The sequence below is a fragment of the Adiantum capillus-veneris genome, chromosome 18 (assembly GCF_014529385.1).
Source record: "Adiantum capillus-veneris isolate H3 chromosome 18, ASM1452938v2, whole genome shotgun sequence".
Classification (NCBI taxonomy): Eukaryota; Viridiplantae; Streptophyta; class Polypodiopsida; order Polypodiales; family Pteridaceae; genus Adiantum; species Adiantum capillus-veneris.
Window position 1 is genome coordinate 126,825,501 of NC_140948.1, and position 21,268 is coordinate 126,846,768.

The window sequence follows — 21,268 nt, forward strand, 5'->3', positions numbered from 1 at the left end:
CCTTCATCAAGTCTTCCACACCCAACATAATTTATGCCGGAGAAGAGCTTCGGTGCATCAAAGACCTGCCTTAACGCCACAGGAAGGACCTTTTTCCCCCCCAAGAAAAAGAGGCTGATTCTATTACTTGTAACGCCCAAATGGTGCCTATTCTGAGGGCAAGTACATCACTGCTTACATAGCAGGCCTGAAGGCATCAAACGGAAAACTGGAAAAACTAGATATAACTAGCCACATGAAGGACCTTGCCGAGCAGTCAATACGTTTCTAGGAATGCGCCCACTCTACATCAATTTGTCGACAATTTGTCGACTTTTGTGTTTGAGATGGACTTGTTTGCTTCATCCAACAGAGTCCATGCCTCCAAGAGGGAATCACTCAGACACTCATCATGGCCTCCTGCAGCGTCTAGGGCCTGCACCGCAAGAACGGCTGCCCGCTCTGCTTCAGCCAGCAGGATCCTGCAAGGTAGAACAATTCTTACATTAGGCATTGCACTGAGGAAACCACAAACGCACAAGATAAAGCTTTACCAGCATATCCTTCATAAGTGGTATGCATACCTAGCTCTCTCTGCTGCCTCACGTTGAGCTTGCTGTAATGCAGCCATGTCCTCTACTTGAGGGGAGCCTAGCATAGGGCCATCAAATTGAGGCTTTCGAGCCTTCACATCCATCGTCTTTTCTTTCTTCTCCTCAGAGGAAGTGACCTTAAAGTCTGCAGAGTGAAAACCAATCAGTTCCGTCTCCAGCTCCGATTCTTTCCTTGTAGTATTGCGCTCACGAAGCCTTCTAATTTTTTTCAACTTCTCTTCAGACAGAGGATCATTGTAAGTTCCAACTTTGGGGTCCAGAGATGCCAAACTTTTTGGAGAACCAGCTAAAGGACCAGTGACAGAATTCAAAATGACGTCAAACTCTTTATCCATAATCTTGCCCTTGAATATCCTTGATCCCTTCTTCCTTGTCATCTGAATTCTTTGAACCACTCGATTGCGATATTCCTGCCAACCAAAAACAACTTGCCAAAATAAGAGCCCTTCACCAGATAAATGGAACCAAATATGTCCTATACATACTGTCAAAAACAATATCTGACAGGACTCAATGACAGTAATAGTAAACAGGAAATGCTAAAATATGTATTCATTATGTTACACACTAGTAGCACAATTCACATTGTTAGCCTGCAGGGAAATCATTTTGGCATTATATCAACAAAGGATTCAACTTTCCAGTTTCACAAATGCCAAAACAGCTTTGTACCTAAATCAAACGTGAGCTTTGATGAAATAGTCTCTCGTATAAGGTAACGAATTGTAAAATGTTAAATGATCTAGATTGCACAACTAAAAATAAACAAAAAATAGCAGTCTTACAGGATCAGCCCATTTAGCTCTAACAGATTCCGATATTCTCAGTCTATGCTCCAATTCTAGAGATTTAGTGCCATGCGTTTTCCCTTTTTCCTTCTTGGCTGCATGATATTCTCTCTGGAGTTCCTTTTTCAAAACCTGATAACTATCCCACTCGAGCTCATCATCTCCTGTAATTCCTCTCCTTGCCATGCTTGCTACAGAGTCTTTCCATTCTTGAACAATAGTCAACTGTCTTCGTTCAAACTCCATTCTAGATTTCATAAATATCCGAATTTTCTCTCTGGTCTCCTGACTGCATAATGTACATAGCAGATCATGAGGCATTAAGCAACACTCTTAAATAGATTTTTGCACACAAAAAATGTAATTCTTACCTCTGAGGGCGAGAATATTGCCGGAGTTTCTCCCGTATCTGTAAGCATGTGTGAAACTCTTTACTTTTAAAAAAATGTGAAGCTGGCTACACTCTAAATTGAGTAAATAAAAGAAAAGACACGTTGAAAATAGAAGCTTCTCATTACCTTCGGATCTTGCATTATAATCTTATTACGCTCTTTCATTATTGCAATTGTTTCTGGATATCAAACACCAAAAACCTGTTATTGTCTAAGCAGGTTCGTAAAGAAGTTTGAAACTTTGCAAAACTTCCTGTGCAAGAGGCTTTGTAAAAGCTTTAGCGCATGTCAATGCATACATCAAGTTGATTGCCCTGATGTGAAGGCCCCCTCTAGTTATATGTCAAGTTTATTATAAAAGATTAGCATTTACATTCTTTTTTTTCCTTTTTCTCTTTTTTTGCGCCCGGGGGGGGGGGGGTTGTCTTCCCTTGACTGGGCTGCAAAATGCTGATACTCCCAGCAAATGCCACTTTGCAAAGTGTACCCAGCAAGTCACCTAACAATGCATTAAAACAGAGCAACAGCAGCACAAACAGACTGAAAACAGCAATACTTGAAGTCAAATCAAACTGAAAGAGATAGCTGAGCATTGAGACGAGAAACCGTTGAAATTCCCCACTCTGATGCACTGCTTCTGAGTTCTCTGTATACAACTACAGGAGAGAGCCCACTCCACAATGCTCCCTCTGGCTACATATTTATAGGCCCTTGGCCTCATTAGTTTTCCTAGCGCCCCAAAAGCTCACTGCTTTTAAAACTGGCTCCTCAAAAGCCCCAAAAGTCAACACTTTAAGTAACTCGCTCCAAAAAGCTCCCAGCATGAAACTTGCAAAGTCATCTACACTCATACATGCCTCCTCAGCTCTGATGTACAGTGTGAAGTGATCACTACTACATGAGTTAGCTTGTAAGCGCCCGAGTAAAGCTGGACCAGAATCTGTGAGCAGGCACCGGCAAATTGTGGCAGGTTTTATGGTGGGAATTGTGGTGGAATTTGTGGGCCCTACTTCTAGGGTTTAGGACAGCCTAGGAAGTGTTCTAGCACCCTTGTGAGCCTGTACATAGGATGTGCATGACCAGGCACTTTAGAGTAGTTGCATAACCTCTGATTGCACATGAGCACAGCCAGTGTCTGCTAGGTGTAGACACTAAGGAGTTCCCATACAGTATTATTAGTATCCAGCCTAGGTAGTTACCGCATACAAAGCACCTCTTATTAAGAGTTCCTCAACTTATTAATAAGCGACATTTAGCCGGCATTATAGAAATCGTGGGATGCCAAATCAGAATGCTGGACCCAGCTTAAATTCCTTACATAGTTGACCCTGGGGGTCACCTCTCCACTCATATTCCAAGTACCTACAGTACAAGTACCCACAGCACAAGCATTCCTTCGCGATTTTACTCCTTGGCGTTTTTCCCACCAGTACCATCAGCATCCTTAGCGTTTTTGCCATCATCATCGCCAAAGCCATCAGTTTCCCTACTCTTAGCAGTTTCTATCACGAGGCTGTGACAACCACTAACCTTAGTTGTTGGTTTCTTTCCCTTTATTTTTGGAACCCTCTTTTGAAATCACAAATGGCCAGTGTGAAACGGCGGAGAGTTTCACCCGCAGCAGTGAAGGACAGGTCGCCACGAGTTGGTCTGGGGCTAATCGGAACTAAAATCTGAGGAGTAAAAGGTTGGCTATGCTCGGTTCAAAGTCATTTAAGCCCCACGGGACACTTTATAAGTGGTGGGTACTAAGAAATTAGCTGAAAAGAGCAAATGGGACACTTGGCAGCTCCACATCAAATCTGCCAGACACATCTATGAGAGGGGGTGCCCAATACGTTTTGGGGCTGCTGAGGGCTGCCTTCTTGCTCATTAAGTGCCTACAGTGTGCATATGAGAGAGTGGGTGCAGGTTTCACAGCTTTAATAGAAAGCTTGCCTTCTCCCTTGTCTTATGTAACACCATGATTCCCCTCTCGTGCACACCTCTCTCCTTTTGAATATAGAAACGTGATCCCCAACTCTAGGGCTACTCATTTGTATGTACAAATGTGTGGGTTCACGCACCATTGCCGAGGCAAGAGCCTCTTGTCCGGGTATTGAATTAGCTAATTGCTAATCCCCCGCAGGTATAGGTTGATTTGGAGAGATTTCACGCGAGAAATCTCATCCAAATCAAAGGGCAAGTAGCCCTACAAGTGCAGAAGCTCGATGGCTTGCTACGGATGCGACCGGCACGCGAAACAAAGCCAGAAACAGGAAATCACAGTCTGCCAAACCAGAGCCCGAAACAGGAAATTGTAGTCTGCTGTGTATTCTTTGCAAGTTTAGGGTCTTGACCCTTTTTGATCCCTAATAGCCCCAGGGGATCTCCATATAGGTGTTCTGGTCCATTTTCGAGGCTGAAAACAGAGAATTCGGCGTGCTGTAATTTCTCGCCAGGTTTAGGAAAGTGCTCCAATGCGCCAGGAAAGTCACCTATGTCATGGGGATTTTGTCTATGAAACCTCCTACTGCAATTATGCTGCCGAAATTGGGCTAGAGTAGGTCATTTTCAGCCCAATAAAAGTGGGACAGTGTTAGATTTACACCACTCTGCTGCTTCACTCAGGTCTAGGGCATACATGTATGGCTAGTATGTCTCCGGGCTGGCCACCCAGTGCATTGTCCGGCCGCCCACCTTGTATGGGCGCCCTATATTCTTTTTTTTCATGCTGGGTCGTGCGGATTTTCTCTGCATTGCCCTACCTCCCCTTGGGCACCTATATATGGGGCCAAGGGGTACCCACAGTTGCACACATCTGATCATTGTACAGGTCTTCTTGTTTTGATAGTCATGGGGGGTTGATTGCCCCCTCTTCCACACCTAGCGTTTTATGTTGTCTACTCTCTCTCTCTCTCTCTCTCTCTCTCTCTCTCTCTCTCTCTCTCTCTCTCTCTCTCTCTCTCTCTCTCTCTCTCTCTCTTCTGCACACGTGCACTCTCGCATGGTATCAGAGCTCAGGTTTTCCATGGTCTGGGTGCTTAACCCGCACAGGTTCTCCCTCCCAAGAAGAAGATCAGCCAGCGTTTTGCATCAATCAGGCAAGCGACGGGACATGCTGTGTTTTCGTCGCGGAGATTTCCTTCTCAACCTGCGTTTTTGCTTTCCCATGGCGATCATCAAATATGGCAGCCAGCGCCAGCCTTTTCAGGCATTTTTGTCGCCGGAAAACCCTCTCTACCACCTGCGTTTTCTGCCTCCACATGCGTTTTTTGGGCAGATACAGAAACGTTTTTGGAAGAGGGGGACAGCGCTACCTTTGGCCCACCATGGACCTTGCCTTCCTACCCAGCTTGGCATCCGGTGCCTTGCCGGCTACAAATCCTCTTCATTTCCATCAGAATATAGCCATTCCCCAATGCTGTTTTCTCTGTTTCCAGCCCACTAGGGGTTGTGACTTAGATTCTCCACCCTCTCTAGACCCTTTGCACCGCTCCGAATCATGCTAGGAGCGTACGAGCACGCTGAAAATTCAGCTGGACAGCAGCGTTTTCATCACCTCGCAATTGCGTTTTTGGGTGGACAGCAGCCTCTTGGCTTGTGTTTTTCACAAAGGATGAGGCTACCTCCTGACAGGACACCCCCTAGTGGCAGGCCGTGCGGTCTCTTGGTAACTGCTTCAGCATACGGTACCTTTTACATTGGCTTGATCATACACAGGCGTACGATCCTTGGGAGATCCATTCATTCCAGCCATCATTCGGCGGTTGCGCACTCCAGAGGGGGTGGTGACTCGTGGTTTGCTATGGACACGCCTATGCACTCATCAGAGGAGTTCACACGACATATGGCCATGCTCGTGGCATATGGGATTCCGACATTCCCAGAGAGGATACCACCATATTAGGTGGACGGACACTTACCACTTGCCCTCGACACGGTCAGATCACTTGATTACACAGGAGCATCTACATGGACTTAGGGAGAGGATGTTGGATCTCTTCTTGAACATGTTCATTGCTTGGATCTACAGACTGGAGTGGGACTTCACTGCTTTCGACTCTCTTGGAGAGTTTACCCGCAAGATGCGGGAGATCAGGCATTATTACGCGACTACACCCGGAGTCGACCGGAGCTAGGCTTGGATGGTACTCCGGTTGCTCTTCTACACTCCTGATCATTTGGATTGCTACCTTCAGAGTTGCTTACACTCACCCTCCGTGACTACAGCAGACTTATCCCCCGACCTGGGCAGTAGGCCACTCCCAGCTCATTCACATTGAGAGCCACACCGACATGCGGTTTGGTGGCATTGTTAGCACGGATTCTGTTTTGGTTGACACCAGAGGATTGGGGGCAAGAGATACAGGCAATACAGCGCAAACAGATTGGTCTGGCCTTTCCTCTTCTCAGAGATTATTCACAACGCAGACTGCTCAGTCTGGCGTCTCTACAGGATGATTACGGTGCAGACAGCTTGGTCTAACCAAACCTCTTCTCAGAGGCCCTTCACAGCGCAGACTGTCAATTTTGGCTTTCCCCTCATCTTGGATTACCCTACCTACTGACAGGATACCATCCGGTGGTGGTCCGTGAGGTTAGTCGGTGACTGTTACAGCTTACGGTAGCTTCTACAGTGAAGACTATTTAGTCTGGCTTTCCTTGTTTTGGAGGACGTTTACGGCGCAGATTGCTACATCTGGCCTTCCTGGAGTTTTACACAGCTTAGCCACCTGGCCACACTTGGTTGCAGGTTCATGCATTGACAGGCTTCTGGCATTCTCATGACGGTTCCTGGTTTCCCCATTTTCTCCACGCGGTTTGACTACAGACACCACAGATCCTATTAGGCAGGACACATGCAGGTCTATTGGCACTTCTTTCACGACAAGGAGTTGGTTTTCACACTCAGTTCGAGACCTTCACGCAGTATCTTCACCCTATATCGACGGAGAACAACAGCTTGCTACACTGCTCGGCATTTCACCATGGAGATCTCTCAGAGGTTGAAACACCCCAAACTGCTGCTACACTCATGGAGTATCCTTTAGTGGACATTGCAGCAGACATCTTCATTTTTTGCCTCATATCTTCGGCTTCATACGTTTTGTTCAGCATCAGGTGCTGAGAGGGATTGTTACATTTTCACCACTCTACTGCTTCACTCAAGTCTAGGGCATACATATACGGCTAGTATGACTGCATTGTCCAACCGCCCATTGCATTGTCCGACGCCCTATATTCTTTTCTTTCATGTTGAGTCTGTCAAAGTCGACGATGCGAAAGCGTAGAGACCAAGGGGGGGGGGGGAGAGAGAGAGAGAGAGAGAGAGAGAGAGAGAGAGAGAGAGAGAGAGAGAGAGAGAGAGAGAGAGTCTCCGGAACCAATCAACCTTGGCAATGAATAACTAAATGTGTATACAATGGAGGCAAGGAGTTGCTTATATAGGATGTCACAAACTGGTGACGTGGCTGCCCAGTTGGTGATTGTTGGCTGCCCAGCACACGCACACGCACACACACTCTTGCAGGATTTTCCGTTGATGCTGACGTGGCACTGCCATACGGACTGCTGACGTGGATCCTAGAATTTGCGGCGAGATTTACGGCAGCAAAAAGCAGGGCAGATTTTGCGTGGGCTTTTACTTTTAGCAAGCTACGCAATTGGGGGGGGGGGGGGGGGGGGGGGGGGGGGGGGGGGGAGAGAGAGAGAGAGAGAGAGAGCTCTTTTGCTTTATTTTTAAAAGCTTTTTACCAGCTTTTGGGGCTCTGCTTTTAGCATCCCTTAGATTCACACGAGGAGCCCTTGGATTCATGCAAGGAGTACGGCCTACTCAGGCGGAGCTCGAAGAGATGGAGCGTCGACGATTGATCGGCAATGCAACAAAGATGATGCTTAATTTTGCGAAAGACCCAAAATTTGCAAAATATATGAGCCATACCTCTTTCGATGAGGTGCACTCACAGTGGCAGCAGAACACAGAACCACCCCTCAAACCGGCTCTCAAGAAACCTCCTACTCCCAGGATGTACACAGAGCAAGAATTAGAAGAGGTGGTTGATGCACGAATTGCTCAGCTTTTTGACGCGCAGAACAAAGCTAAAAAGCACGACAAAAAGCAGAAGAAAGGCGCTGACTTCCTGGGTTATTTGGGTCATCAGTCTACTTTTGAATCGACAAGAAAGTAAAAGAAGTGTGTTCGATTTGAAGGAGTACCCAGTTCTTCTTCTTCTTCTTCTGAGAGTTCTTCTAGCTCCTCTGACTCGAGCGAAGAAGACAAAAAAGGCAAAAAGCGAAGCAAAAAGCAAAGCTTCGGAAAGGGCAAGAAAAAGGCAAAGAAGCCTAAATCTCGCCCCGTGGTTGACAGTTCTACAGAGGACTCGTCTTCAGATAGGGACTCTGACACAGCAGCTTTTGTGCAAAAAAGAAGAATTTTTATAAAGCCAACCAGTATGACTTCCTGGAAGATAAAAGCAAGAAACTCCGAGAGTTTAAGGAAGGTGGACAGTCAATAAAATTTGACACGTTTTCTGGTTATAGAGATGCTTCGAAGGCTTTGTCTTTTATACAGCAGTTTGACATAGCTTTCTCTGGAGGGCCTTACTCAGAGCACTCCAAGATTCGGAGAGCTGCCTCTTACTTCAAGGGGAATGCTCGAACTTGGTGGTCCACGCTTCTATTAAACAAGACAGCGCCAGTTAAATGGCTGAAATTCAAAAGGCTTTTTATTTCTTCTTGGCTGACTCGAGAGTATGAACGCGACATACAAACTGCTTGGAACCATCTTCGGATGACCAAGAAGGATACAGTGGACGCTTATTGCGAGAGATTCTGGAGCTCTTTTCTACCCGCCTCTTCATTTAAGAAGATCTCGTTCAAGGAACAGATTGAGCGGTTTACCTTGGGTCTTCCTACAGAGATACGAGATCACTGCTTAGAACAAAAGTCAACTTCCATTCAAGAGTTGATGAGTCATGCGTGTCACGTGACATATCCAACCCTATGTGTCCGTGGACAAGCTACAACATGACCAGGGTTCGGTTCAGTTCAGTCAAATCAGTCTAGAATAGGAAGTGTTCTGGCACTTTTGTGAGTCTGTTCGCAGACCGTGCATGCCTAGACACTTAGAGTAGATGCATATCCTCTGGTTGCACACAGCATGATCATCGGCATTACCATCAAAATCCATCGGGGGAATTTTCTAGCACACAGAACCTATTTTCCCTATTTTTGACATTTTTCACTTATTATTTGAAGTGACTTTTGTTGAGAACTGGGTAGGGCAATTTTGCTAAAGTAATATATAAGCAAACCTAGCGCTAGGCTTATCTGGCAGAAGAGGAGAAAGGGCAATAGGCAATTCACTTGCAGCAGGCTACTCTCTCCCCCTCTCAAGCAAGAACCAACCCCATCCACCTGGCGTTTCCCAGCAACATAGCCAACGGTTTTCAGGCTGCTGTCCCAGCGATTTCAGCCCCATTAGCAGCGTTTTTGCAGCAGTGCTTCAGCACCACCAGACCAGCGTTTTCAGCAGTAATTCAGCGAACAAAACGACAGCACGATCAGCGTTTTTCCCAAGCAATTACAATCAGCCAATCAGCGTTTCCTGTCAACAGCCAATTAGCGTTTTTGGAAATAGCAAGGAGTCGAGCGTTTGCAGCCTTCAAGGCCACAGCAGCAGATAGAGATCGTCATTATCGTCACCATCGTCTTCGAAGCATTCAATTTCCCGCAATAGCATCACTTAGCTTCGCATCTACACTTGTACCAGATTTGTGCAATCAATAGCGTAGACCTCTCGCCATCGAGAGAGGGCCCTTGGAGGAGGGTTTTACAACTTTCCGGTGTCGGCTCTTCTCTCTCTATCTCTCAGTCTCAGCACCTTCATTCACAGTGTTCATCCACTTGTTTGTGATTACTTGCACTCTCTCATTAAAGAACGGAAGGCTCTCCTTTCCCTAAGTAAAAAGGAACCTTGAGCACAGTTCGGAGCACTCGTCTTGAGCAAAGTTCAACATTCATTCCTCTGCACCTTACAATGGTATCAGAGCTTTGGCAGTGTTCTGTATCACTCGAGGAAAGAACCACAAGAACCACATAAATATTTTTTTTTGCTTTTTGCGGTCGCACATAACCCAAGTCCACTTGGGCGTGTCGATTCCTGATCGTGTTTTTGAAGAGTGACACGAAACCCAAGAAAGAAGGGCTTGTCCAACCTCCCCTTGTGCCTTTTTTCACTCATTGAGAGCGAACCGTGCACTTAGCGGCCGGCCAATCGACGTGAGGTGGAAAAAAGCAACCTTGGTGTGAGCGCAAGGCGGCCAAGGGGTACGCCCGCGGAAAAGAGCAGAACACTGTGCGTGCAAGTGTATGAGACTGAGAGATAGAGAGAAGAGAGATACGACACCAGAGACGTTGTAAAACCCTCCTCCGAAGACCCCACTCTCGTCGGCGAGAGTGGTCTACTATTGATTGCACAAAGTGGTACAATGATGATGCATGGAACTGATGCAACTTGTGACTAGGTCGGTGACGACGACGGGGACGATGATGTCGACTTAAGGGCTGAAATCTGTGATCTTCTAACTGCTGTCCATAAAAACTCTATGGCTGAAAATCTGGGACTGTTTGGGACTGCTGAAAACGCTGGTTTTGGCTGCGTTTTGAGAGGCTGAAAAATGACGATCTTCTGCAATGTCTAGGGCTGAATTTGCTGCTGTTCATGAATGCTGAAAACGCTGGTACAATGGCTTCACCGAAGGCTGAAAATGAAAACGTTGACAGATCTTGGTAGCGTTAGTCAAAACGCTAGGCATCTGGGACTGTTGGCGATGGTTGCAAGGCTGAAAACGCCAGCTTGGGGGTGGTGTGGGCAATGACCAAAAACGCTAGGCTTAGGGGATGGGAAATGCCAAGGTTGAGGGTGCTGCGGGGTTCTTGCTGAGAGAGGGGAGTACCTGTTGCCCGGGGGCCTGTTGTGCTCCTTGCTCATCTGTCCAAGAATGCTAGCTTTGGTTTGCTTATATATTTTCTTAGCAAAATTGCCCTACCTACTTTTGTTGGAAAGTCACTTAAATTAATAAGTGAAAAATGTCAAAAATAGGGAAAACAGGCTAAATGCACTGGAAAATTCCCTTGATGGAATCTGATGGATTCTGATGGGAATACTGATGATCATGCTGTGTGCAACCAGAGGATATGCATCTATGCTAAGTGACTGGCCATGCACGGTCTACGAATAGACTCACAAAAGTGCCAGATCACTTCTAATCTAGACTGACTGGACTGATTGAACCCTGATCATGCTGTAGCTTGTCCACGGACACATAGGGCTGGATGTGTCACGTGACAATGCTCTTGTGTAAGCAAGTGATCTGACGTGTCGAGGTCAAGTGGTAAGTGTCTGTCCACCCAAGATGGTCTGGGAATGTCGGAATCCCATATGCCATGTGCATGGCCATATCTCGTGTGAACTCCTCTGATGAGTGCATAGGTGTGTCCATAGCAAACCACAAGTCACCACCCCCTCTCGAGTTCGCAACCGCCGAATGATGGTTGGAATGAATGGATCTCCCAAGGATCGTACGCCCGTAGATGATCAAATTGATGTCGAAGCTACCGTATACTACAACAGTCACTGAGAGACCATACGGACCACCATCGGATGGTGTCCTCGCAGGAGGTAACTTCATCCTCTGTAAAAAACACAAGCCAAGAGGCTGCTGTCCACCCAAAAACGCAACTGTGAGGTGATGAAAACGCTGCTGTCCAGCGATTTTCAGCGTGCTCGTACGCTCCCGGCATGGTTCGGAGCAATGCAGAGGGTCTGGGAGGGTGGGGAATCAACGTGACAACCCCACGTGGGCTGAAAGCAGAGAAAAACAGCAGGGTATAATTGTTGTAATCTGATGAAAATGAAGAGGATTAGGGCCGGCAAGGCACCGGATGCCAAGTCAGGTAGAAAGGCAAGATCCAAGATGGGCCAAGGCTAACGCTGCTCCCCAAGCTGAGAAAACGCTGCCTGCTGTCCAAAAAACGCAGCTCCCCAAAAACGGTAGGGGCAGCAGAAAACGCAAATGGAAGAGGGGGTTTTCCGGTGAGGAAAAGGGTCCCAAACCCTAGCGCTAGTGGAGAAAAAAGCAGATCTGATAGGTGCTTGCAAAAACGCAGGTGGCAGAGCATTCCAACACGAGAAACACTGTCCAAGTGATGGTGTCACCCCCTCTTGCAAAGATCGCTGGCTGACTGTCCTCTTGGGGGAAGAACCTCATGCTGATGATGATGCGCCGAGTCTCAAGACCATGGAAAACTCGCTGCTGATACCATGTGTGCACGCGTGTGGGGAAGCGTGAGAGAGAGAGAGAGAGAGAGAGAGAGAGAGAGAGAGAGAGAGAAAACGTTGGTGTAGGGAAGAGGGGGCGATCAGTCCCCCACTAACTACCAGAACAGAAGACCCTGTCTGTACAATGTTAGTCTATATGAAATGGGTACCCCCCTGGCCCATATATAGGAGGGCCCAAGGTGGGCGCCCAGCTCAAGTGGGCGGCCGGCCTCACACTCGGGCGGCCGGACAAGGTACAACCTAGACTATGGGTGGCCAGCTCGAAAACACTAGCCATACAAGGAAGTGCCCTAGACCTGTGTGAAGCAACAAAGGTGTAAATCTAACAAGTCGACGATGCGGAAGAGTAGAGATGAAGGGAGAAAGCAAGAGAGAGGAGAGAGAGAGAGAGAGAGAGAGAGAGAGAGAGAGAGAGTCTCCTGAACGAATCAACCTTGGTAATAAATAATTGATGTAATGTACAATGGGGGCAAGGAATCACATATATACCCACCTGAGTTAATTGCCCTAACCACTTTGACAAATAAGTAAAATAAATACCTAAAAGCCAAAAACAAATAATGGGATCACTTTTGGCGGTTCACTTAAGATGCCAAAACTCTAACAAGTAAAACCTCTCTCAAATTCCCACAAATAAATCATAAAAATGATTTATTAATAAGTTTGACCAGGGGGTTAGTTTCCCGGTGAAACTGTCGCACATCGGCCAATTCGGGAATCTGATCGACGTGGGGAATGGCTCGTTGAATTCCTCTAACCTAAAAACTACATGCACATCATGCCAGATGCCCACCGTAGTGTAATAACATCTCTCAAAATGCTTGTACAATCCATGTATGCAAAAGGTTTCAAAACTAGAAAATTGGCTCTAGAAGTTGATGAAGCATGTTCATGTGGCACATAGAGCCATGCGCCACGTGGACATGCTTCATCCACTTCCAGAACCAATTTTCCCCTTCTTCCTAGATAGGATTGTCTAGAATCCTAAAAGGGTTAGTACCAACAATTTTGTGAGTCTACTTGAAGTCGAGTCATTCCCAAGACCTGCATGCCCGGACGAGTCCATTAGATTAGGTTTTCTAGTTGTGGAACACTCTTGAATAAAACAGCCTAGCGTTTTGCAGTTCCATCACCGATCAGCCAATGTTCTACATTCACTCGGCTCGTCTCCAAGGTTGCAGATCAGCCCCGCGGCGGTACGTCACTTGCAGATCCATAGCATTTTCAGATTTCAGACTTAGCACCGTGTCGTCCGTTGTCGTCGACATAGCCTAATCAGCATCATAGCATCCAGAAGCAATGTACCATACCTTTGTGCAATCTAAAGCAAATACTCCTCTAGCACTAGAGGGGGGGGGGGGCCTTGGAGGGGGGTTTGGGACCCCATTTGGTGTCGTCTCTCTCTCTCTCTCTCTCTCTCTCTCTCTCTCTCTCTCTCTCTCTCTCTCTCTCTCTCACACACACACAATTTGCATTCCATTCTCGTGTTTGGTCATTGCACATTCACTCTCTTTAAGTCAAGGAAGGCTCTCCCTTCCTATCAGTAAAAAGGAACCTTGAGCACCCGCTGATCACTCATCCTGAGCCATACACCATCATTCACTTCCGCTGCACATTACATCTCTACCGCACTCTTCTCATTCCCTCTCTTTAGGGAAAAGTAAAAGGAACCATCATTCAAGCTTAAAGGAATCACTAACACAAGGAAAGAAAGAAAAGGATTTTGTGGAAGTGTAAAACCTAGATCTTCACCATTTCAATTCCGCAAATCTGCAAAATGCTAGTGCTCGCTGAAATCTACAAAAACGTTGGACTTTGCAAAACGTTGGGATCTGCAAGTGGTGCTATGTTAGGTGCAACGGAATGAATGTTTGCGCTTTGCTCAAGATGAGTGCTCCGAACTGTGCTCAAGGTTCCTTTTGTTCTTACAAAAGGGAGAGCCTTCCGTTCTTAATGAGAGAATGCTATGATCACAAACAAAGTGAATGGACACTGTGTGTGCAAGTGTATGAGACTGAGAGATAGAGAGAGAAGAGAGATATGACACCAAAGACGTTGTAAAACCCTCCTCCGAAGGCCCCACTCTCGTCGGCGAGAGTGGTCTACTTATGATTGCACAATCTGGTACAAATGGTATGCATGAGACTGGTACAAGTCTAGGCTATGTCGACGATGACGACAGTGATGACGACGACGACCTACGGGATGAAATCTGCAATCTTTATCTGCTGTCCAAAAACGCTATGGGCTGAAATCTACGATAGAGTCAAAAAACGCTGATTCGGGGGCTCTTTTCTGTGGGTCTTTGAAGCTGAAAATCTGCAGGTTTAGGGCTGAAAACTGAGGTCTTTCTGGGCTGAACCTGCTACTTCTCCATGGCTTGAATCTGCTACTGTTTCATGGCTGAAAAACGCTGATGCTCTGCATGTGCTGAAATCCAAAAACACTAGTGTAGCTGAAGTCAAAAACGCTAGCAAAGCTGGTTCTTGGATAGTGAAGGATAGTGAAGCAAAAACGCTAGGCTGAGAGGTTTCTTGGCGATGATACTCGATCAAGAAACGCTAGGCCTTGCTGATGTCAAAAAACGCTAGGGCTGGTGCTTGGGGAAAACGCCAAGGCTTGGGATCTTGCTTGGAGGGGGAAACCGCCAAGGTTCTGCTGAGAAGTTACCTGCTGAGCTTGGCTCCTATTGCCTCTTCTGCCATTTAGTGCTAACTTTGGTTTGCTTATATATTTTCTTAGCAAAATTGCCCTACCTACTTTTGTTGGAAAGTCACTTAAAAATAATAAGTGAAAATTATCAAAAATAGGGAAAATAGGCTAAATGCACTGGAAAATTCCCCTGATGGAATCTGATGGATTCTTATGGGAATGCTGACAATCATGTTGTGCGCAACCAGAGGATATGCATCTACACTAAGTGACTGGGCATGCACGGTCTACGAATAGACTCACAAAAGTGCCAGATCACTTCTGATCTAGACTGACTGGACTGACTAAACCCTTGTCGTGCTGTAGCTTCTCCACGGACACATAGGGTTGGATGTGTCACGTGACATTCGCTGCTTTTCAAAGTGAGGTACTGGTACCGAACTGTATGGCGTCGAGGGAGATCGCCAATAGCATCTACAATCCTATAAGGGACTCTTCGTGGCCCACCCTGATGTGTGGGTCGTGCGGTACTTGAACTTCATAAAGGTCTGCAATGCTTGCTTCTTTGGGCCGCGCCGAAAGCAACACAAAGTCTTTTGTGGCTCTTTCGATGCTTCAACTTCGTCTAGAGTCATGCTTCTTTCGTCTTCAAGAATCGCCATGGCTGAAAATTCCTGAAACCATTTCCAACACAAAACCATGAACATACCTATTCCATGTAAAGTGAGTGGAAAAAATCTCATCTTCCGAAAAGACTCTGCATGCAATGTAGATGAACCAATAGACGGAATGCCCAACCGTTCACCACACACACGCAAACAATGAGATCGAATCTTTCTCTTCTGATCTAAAGCAATCAATTGTGGCAATTCACAACGGAAATGCCCATGCTTGGTGCTCATACTTTCATGTGCTCGTTCTACGAACGTGTCATGCCAAGGAAGAGATATGGAATGTGACTTCCGTGAATGCATACTTTTCAAGTTTTCATGAACAATCCGTATACATCCATGCTCATTCATGAGTGAAACATGCTCAACGTACAATATGTCATGCCTAGGAAAAGGGATCACATAAAGATGCTGACTAAAATAAAGGAAACGATCACGAATGAAACACTCGAACAATGCGTGCATATCAATCATGCGAACACATAATACTTCCTGTGAGGGTTCTTTGGACCTAGGCTCGAGAGCCAAGATCGATCCTTCGTGATTGATCGAATCTGCAACGAGGTTAGCTTCGCTAGAAAAAGCATCAACTAACACATCATCCTTGTGAACAATCACATCTTCTTCATGCAACTCATCATGCTTGTGAGAAATCACATCTTGATCATGCAAAGCATCATGCTCGTGAGAAATCACATCTTGATCATGCAAATCATCATGCTTGTCATTGTCATCCAAATCATTATGCAAATCATTGGCATCCAAATCATTGTCATTCAAATCATCATGCAAATCATTATCATTCAATTCATCATGCTTCTCATAATCATGCAAATCTTGTGTGTCATGCTTTGGAGAAGAAGAGACTGAAAGAGTCTCCTTCTCTTGATTCTCTTCAATCGGCGCCTGCACATTAGAGAATAGTAGGACAAACTCTTGCATGCATTGATCTATCTGCGCTTCACGCTCTAACCGTCTTTCTTGGCGCTCGCGAGCCAATTCGGCTAGTCTTTCTGTGGACTCGCGATCCAATTCTGCGTTTCTTTCTGTGGCCGCCAAGCATGCTTACTCGCACTCACGCTCTATGGCTGCCATTCTTTCTTCGTGCCACACTTCTCGTTGTCTACCTTGTCGTACCATCATATCCATCATTGTCTTGCACCAAGCTTCCATAGGATCTGGTGCAATCCTTGGCGTAGATGGGGAAGGGGTAGGGTCAGAAAAACCTCCTGGTGGGGAAAATTCTTCTTCGCCTCTCTCATGCTCATCACCTCCAAGCGAAGCATCCATGCCGCTTCGAGTGATGACCGTTCTGAAGTCGTGGGTTCTTGTGGTCTTGGGTTCTTAAGTTCACGAGGAACTTGGGTTCTTGAGGGTCTTGGTTCTTGGGATTCTTGAGTTCTTGAGGTTCTTGCGGGTCTTGAGGTTCATGAGGTTTTCTTTCGCTTGCAAACCGTGTTTGAGAAGGATCTTCTATTCACCCGAGTTCTGCTCTTTTCGCGGACGCACCCCTTGGCGACCTTACGCTCACACCAAGGTTGCTTTTTCCCACCTCACGTCGATTGGCCGGCACCTAAGTGCACGGTCCGCTCTCAATGAGTGAAAAGAGACACAAGGGGAGGCTGGACAAGCCCTTCTTTCTTGGGATTCCTGTCACTCTTCAAAAACAAGATTAGGAATCGACACGCCTAAGCGAACTTGGGTTCGTGCGACCGCAACAAGCAAAAAAATTCTTGTGATTCTTGTGGTTCTTTCTTTGAGTGATACAGAACACTGCCAAAGCTCTGATACCAATGTTAGGTGCAGCGGAATGAATGTTTGCGCTTTGCTCAAGATGAGTGCTCCGAACTGTGCTCAAGGTTCCTTTTGTTCTTACAAAAGGGAGAGCCTTTCGTTCTTAATGAGAGAATGCTATGATCACAAACAAAGTGAATGGACACTGTGCGTGCAAGTGTATGAGACTGAGAGATAGAGAGAGAAGAGAGATACGACACCAGATACGTAAAACCCTCCTCCGAAGGCCCCACTCTCGTCGGCGAGAGTGGTCTACTTATGATTGCACAATCTGGTACAAATGGTATGCATGAGACTGGTGCAAGTCTATGCTATGTCGACGATGACGACGTGATGACGACAACGACCTAAGGGCTGAAATCTGCAATCTTTATCTGCTGTCCAAAAACGCTATGGGCTGAAATCTGCGATAGAGTCAAAAACGCTGATTCGGGCACTCTTTTCTATGGGTCTTTGACGCTGAAAATCTGCAGGTTTAGGGCTGAAAACTGAGGTTTCTTTAGGCTGAAAACTGAGGTCTTTCTCGGCTGAACCTGCTACTTCTCCATGGCTTGAATCTGCTACTGTTTCATGGCTGAAAAACGCTGATGCTCTGCATGTGCTGAAATCCAAAAACGCTAGTGTAGCTGAAGTCAAAAACGCTGGCAAAGCTGGTTTCTGTTGGCGATGGATAGTGAAGCAAAAACGCTAGGAGGTTTCTTGGCGATGATACTGGATCAAGAAACGCTAGGCCTTGCTGGTGTCAGAAAACGCTAGGGCTGGTGCTTGGGGAAAACGAAAAGGCTTGGGATCTTGCTTGGAGGGGGAAACCGCCAAGGTTTTGCTGAGAAGTTGCCTGCTGAGCTTGGCTCCTGTTGCCTCTTCTGCCACTTAGTGCTAACTTTGGTTTGCTTATATATTTTCTTAGCAAAATTGCCCTACCTACTTTTGTTGGAAAGTCACTTAAAAATAATAAGTGAAAATTGCCAAAAATAGAGAAAATAGGCTAAATGCACTGGAAATTTCCCCTGATGGAATCTGATGGATTCTGATGGGAATACCGAAGATCATGCTGTGTGCAACCAGAGAATATGCATCTACACCAAGTGACTTGGCATGCACGGTCTACGAATAGACTCACAAAAGTACCACATCACTGCTAATCTGAACTGATTGGACTGACTGAACCCTTGTCGTGGTGTAGCTTGTCCACGGGCACATAGGGTTGGATGTGTCACATGACATGCTATCTACAACTTCGGCCAATCACTCCCTTTATAGGCAAGTTTGAGGGCTTATAAATCAACTAAGGCCTAGCTAGGTAGGGAAAAACCTATGTCGCACATCTACCCACCCGACAATCTGATTGACACAAGGAATGGTTCGTTGGATTCCTCTAACCTAAAACTATATGCCCGTCGTGCGAGATGCCCATCGTAGTGTAGCAACATCTATCAAAATGCTTGTACAATCCATTTATGCAAGAGGGTTCCAAAATTGGAAAATTGGCTCTAGGAGTCGATGAAGCTTGTCCACATGGCACATAGAGCCATGTGCACGTGACAAATACTAAAAAAATGAGAGAGAAGCCTTGGCCACAACCACTCACCAAGATCCCAAGCCAATCATGGCAACGGTCGGTCCTCAGGACTAAGTGACAAAGATCATTTAAGAGGGGGGGGTGAGGGGATCAATGGACGGGAACTCCCCGCGCGACCGTCGAGGTGTACTAGGCCGTAGATGGCTTATTAAAACTAAACCCGGCCAAGAACTAAACGCGGCCAAGGGCCCCGTCCGGGTTTACTTCTAGGCCGTCCAGGTTTATCGTTTATATCATTGTGTAAAACGGCTTTGGTTTCAAATGTGCGCGGGCGGGCGTAGTGGTTAGCCCATGCTTCAAAAAGTGTTGAGGGGCGACGTCCTAGGTTCAAACCTCCGCCCCCCAACGGCGCCGCCATTTTTTGGGTGGACTTGCCCGCCTCGAGATCCCCGCCATCGTCCTTCACCGTCGATCCCTTTACCCGCCCCCACGCAGTGTGACATGAAACGTTTCGTGGTTTCGATCGTTTCGGGGTTTCGAGGTTTTGAAATGTTTCGTTTCATAGCGTCAAAAACATGAAACAGGTTTCATAAATGACATTAAATTATATATTAATAAAATATGATAAATATGTATACAATGTAGCACACATGACTCTAGACTTTAATGTCCACAAGAGAGAGAGAGAGAGAGAGAGGGACGTGCTCACTGCTTAGAAGCGACTTCAAGCGAGCACGATCAAAGAGATGTTCAGTATTGATGAAAGTTAAAACACAGCCACTAGTTTCATGAATCATAACTGATGCATCATTGATTCATTTAGCAAAGTACTTCTATTGAACAAAGTTCAAACTTAATTCAATGTCACAAACCATAAGTTTTAGGGACCATAATCATCTGTTAACTGGAGCTAGACCTCAAAAAAATGGAAAAAAAGCCCCAATTTTAAATGTTTCATAAAAAATGCATGTCCGTTTCATGCGTTTCGACAAAACGTTTCATAGGTTTCGGGGTTTCGGGGTTTCATCTGCATGAAACGCGTTTTTATGTCACACTGCCTCCACGTCCCATCCTGTGTCACTTAGTGTCGTGGCTCCCATACCCATAGGTACCGAGAGGAGGCATCTTCAGAAGGGAGCAATGGATCCACACAAGGCCCTCTTTCCAGAAGAGTTGACCAATATCTATCTCTACAGCTAACAAGACTGACTTTTGGCTCTAAAAATAGGTTTAGCATGTCCACGGGGCACAAAAAGCCAGCCAGCCTCCATTGTCCAGATGACAGAGCAACAAATTTCACTCCATCAACGAGTCAGACAATCATAATCTTTGGCTGCTGTACTAATAAATTATCACTTCTTTCATGGCCTACAAAGACAGTACTACAACGTATACATCATATCGTAGGCGAGCAGATCTATCATGTGATTAGATGTACATGTTATGTGGATCACAGAACATCCTTAGCAGTCTAAGACATACAAAATAATACTTGTTTTATAATTTAAAAATCCAGCAATGCAACAAATAATCATTTTCTTGATGTCTTCCTCTTTCTTGATATACGACCTCATTGCAATGTAACACATGGAAAATGTAAAGTTCTCTGAGCATGTCTGTATGTCTGTACTACCAAAAGAAACCAACAGTTAACAGTACCTGGCGAGTGGGGTTTGCCCTTATTCCAAGGGGTTCTCCCCTTGTTGGCTAGACCAATTCTCTCGCGACGAAGCCTCTCCCGTTCATCTACCTCTGAAGAGGCTGCTGAGTCAGGGTCAAAAGAAAGGGCACCGTTAGGACTACCACACTGGAGTATGGCTCCATTGCTACTTCTTTCTCGATCACCAAAGTTGCTGCCATTTTTATGCATTTCATGATCTTCATTGATGCTGCCATTGTTGTGTCTTTCCTCAGTAGCATCATCGTCATCATTATCAACGTGAGCCCGCAGGAAAGACCTGCACGCAGGATCAAGGGACTCCTGTAGCCGAAATACTGCAGAAGAAAGGCAAAGCACAAGCCTGCTCGCGCGGGCGGCCCTCTCGCTAACCTGGAGCTTTGCAAGCGTTCTCTTGAGTGGAGCAGCTACGGAGCACGGCGTGTTTCCGGGCGAGAAGTACTGAACGTCAAGGCTTGTTGCAGCCACCTCCATCGCAAATTCAATACCGTCATCGCCAGAAGAGCTCAAAGGAGTAAAAGAACTGGCATCATTCTACTGCAGCGTGAAAAATGGATTCTAACAGATAAGAGTGAGCGCACACTTTTGAGAGAGAGAGAGAAGAAGAAGAAGAGAGTTTTAATTCGTAGGAAACTATCCCAAGAGACCTTACAGATCTAGCCGACGAGGAGTTGAACTCAAGACCTGCTATTCAAGAGGGAAATGGCACAACCAATTTACCACACTTGGGTGATAGAAAGGTTATGTCATTTTCCTCTTTTTATCAGCGCGCGCACACACACACCCCCGAGAAGAAGAGAGAGAGAGAGAAGAGAAGAAGAAGAAGATCGAGAGAGAGAGAGAGAGAGAGAGAGAGT

General features: G+C 46.2%; 1 protein-coding gene across 1 annotated transcript; it reads right to left on the bottom strand.

Annotated features, from left to right (window-relative positions):
- Positions 1-274: 274 nt before the first annotated feature.
- LOC147436378 (uncharacterized) lies at positions 275-20,982 on the bottom strand. Its single transcript, XM_086489293.1, has 6 exons — positions 20,393-20,982; positions 1,900-1,952; positions 1,753-1,790; positions 1,379-1,670; positions 564-1,003; positions 275-461 (listed from the first exon to the last, which is right to left on the bottom strand). Exons 1-6 carry the CDS (start codon positions 20,883-20,885, stop codon positions 290-292), a joined length of 1,488 nt encoding a protein of 495 aa, XP_086345419.1. The 5' UTR covers positions 20,886-20,982; the 3' UTR covers positions 275-289.
- Between the last annotated feature and the right edge of the window lie 286 nt (positions 20,983-21,268).

Bases quoted from the DNA above. Each gene is read 5' to 3' on its own strand.
- LOC147436378 (XM_086489293.1), bottom strand. From the start codon at position 20,885: ATGGAGGTGGCTGCAACAAGCCTTGACGTTCAGTACTTCTCGCCCGGA. The intron at 1,671-1,752 runs GTAAGAATTACA...TACATTATGCAG, and splicing joins CAATATTCTCGCCCTCAGAG to TCAGGAGACCAGAGAGAAAA. The intron at 462-563 runs GTATGCATACCA...TCTACCTTGCAG, and splicing joins GAGGCAGCAGAGAGAGCTAG to GATCCTGCTGGCTGAAGCAG.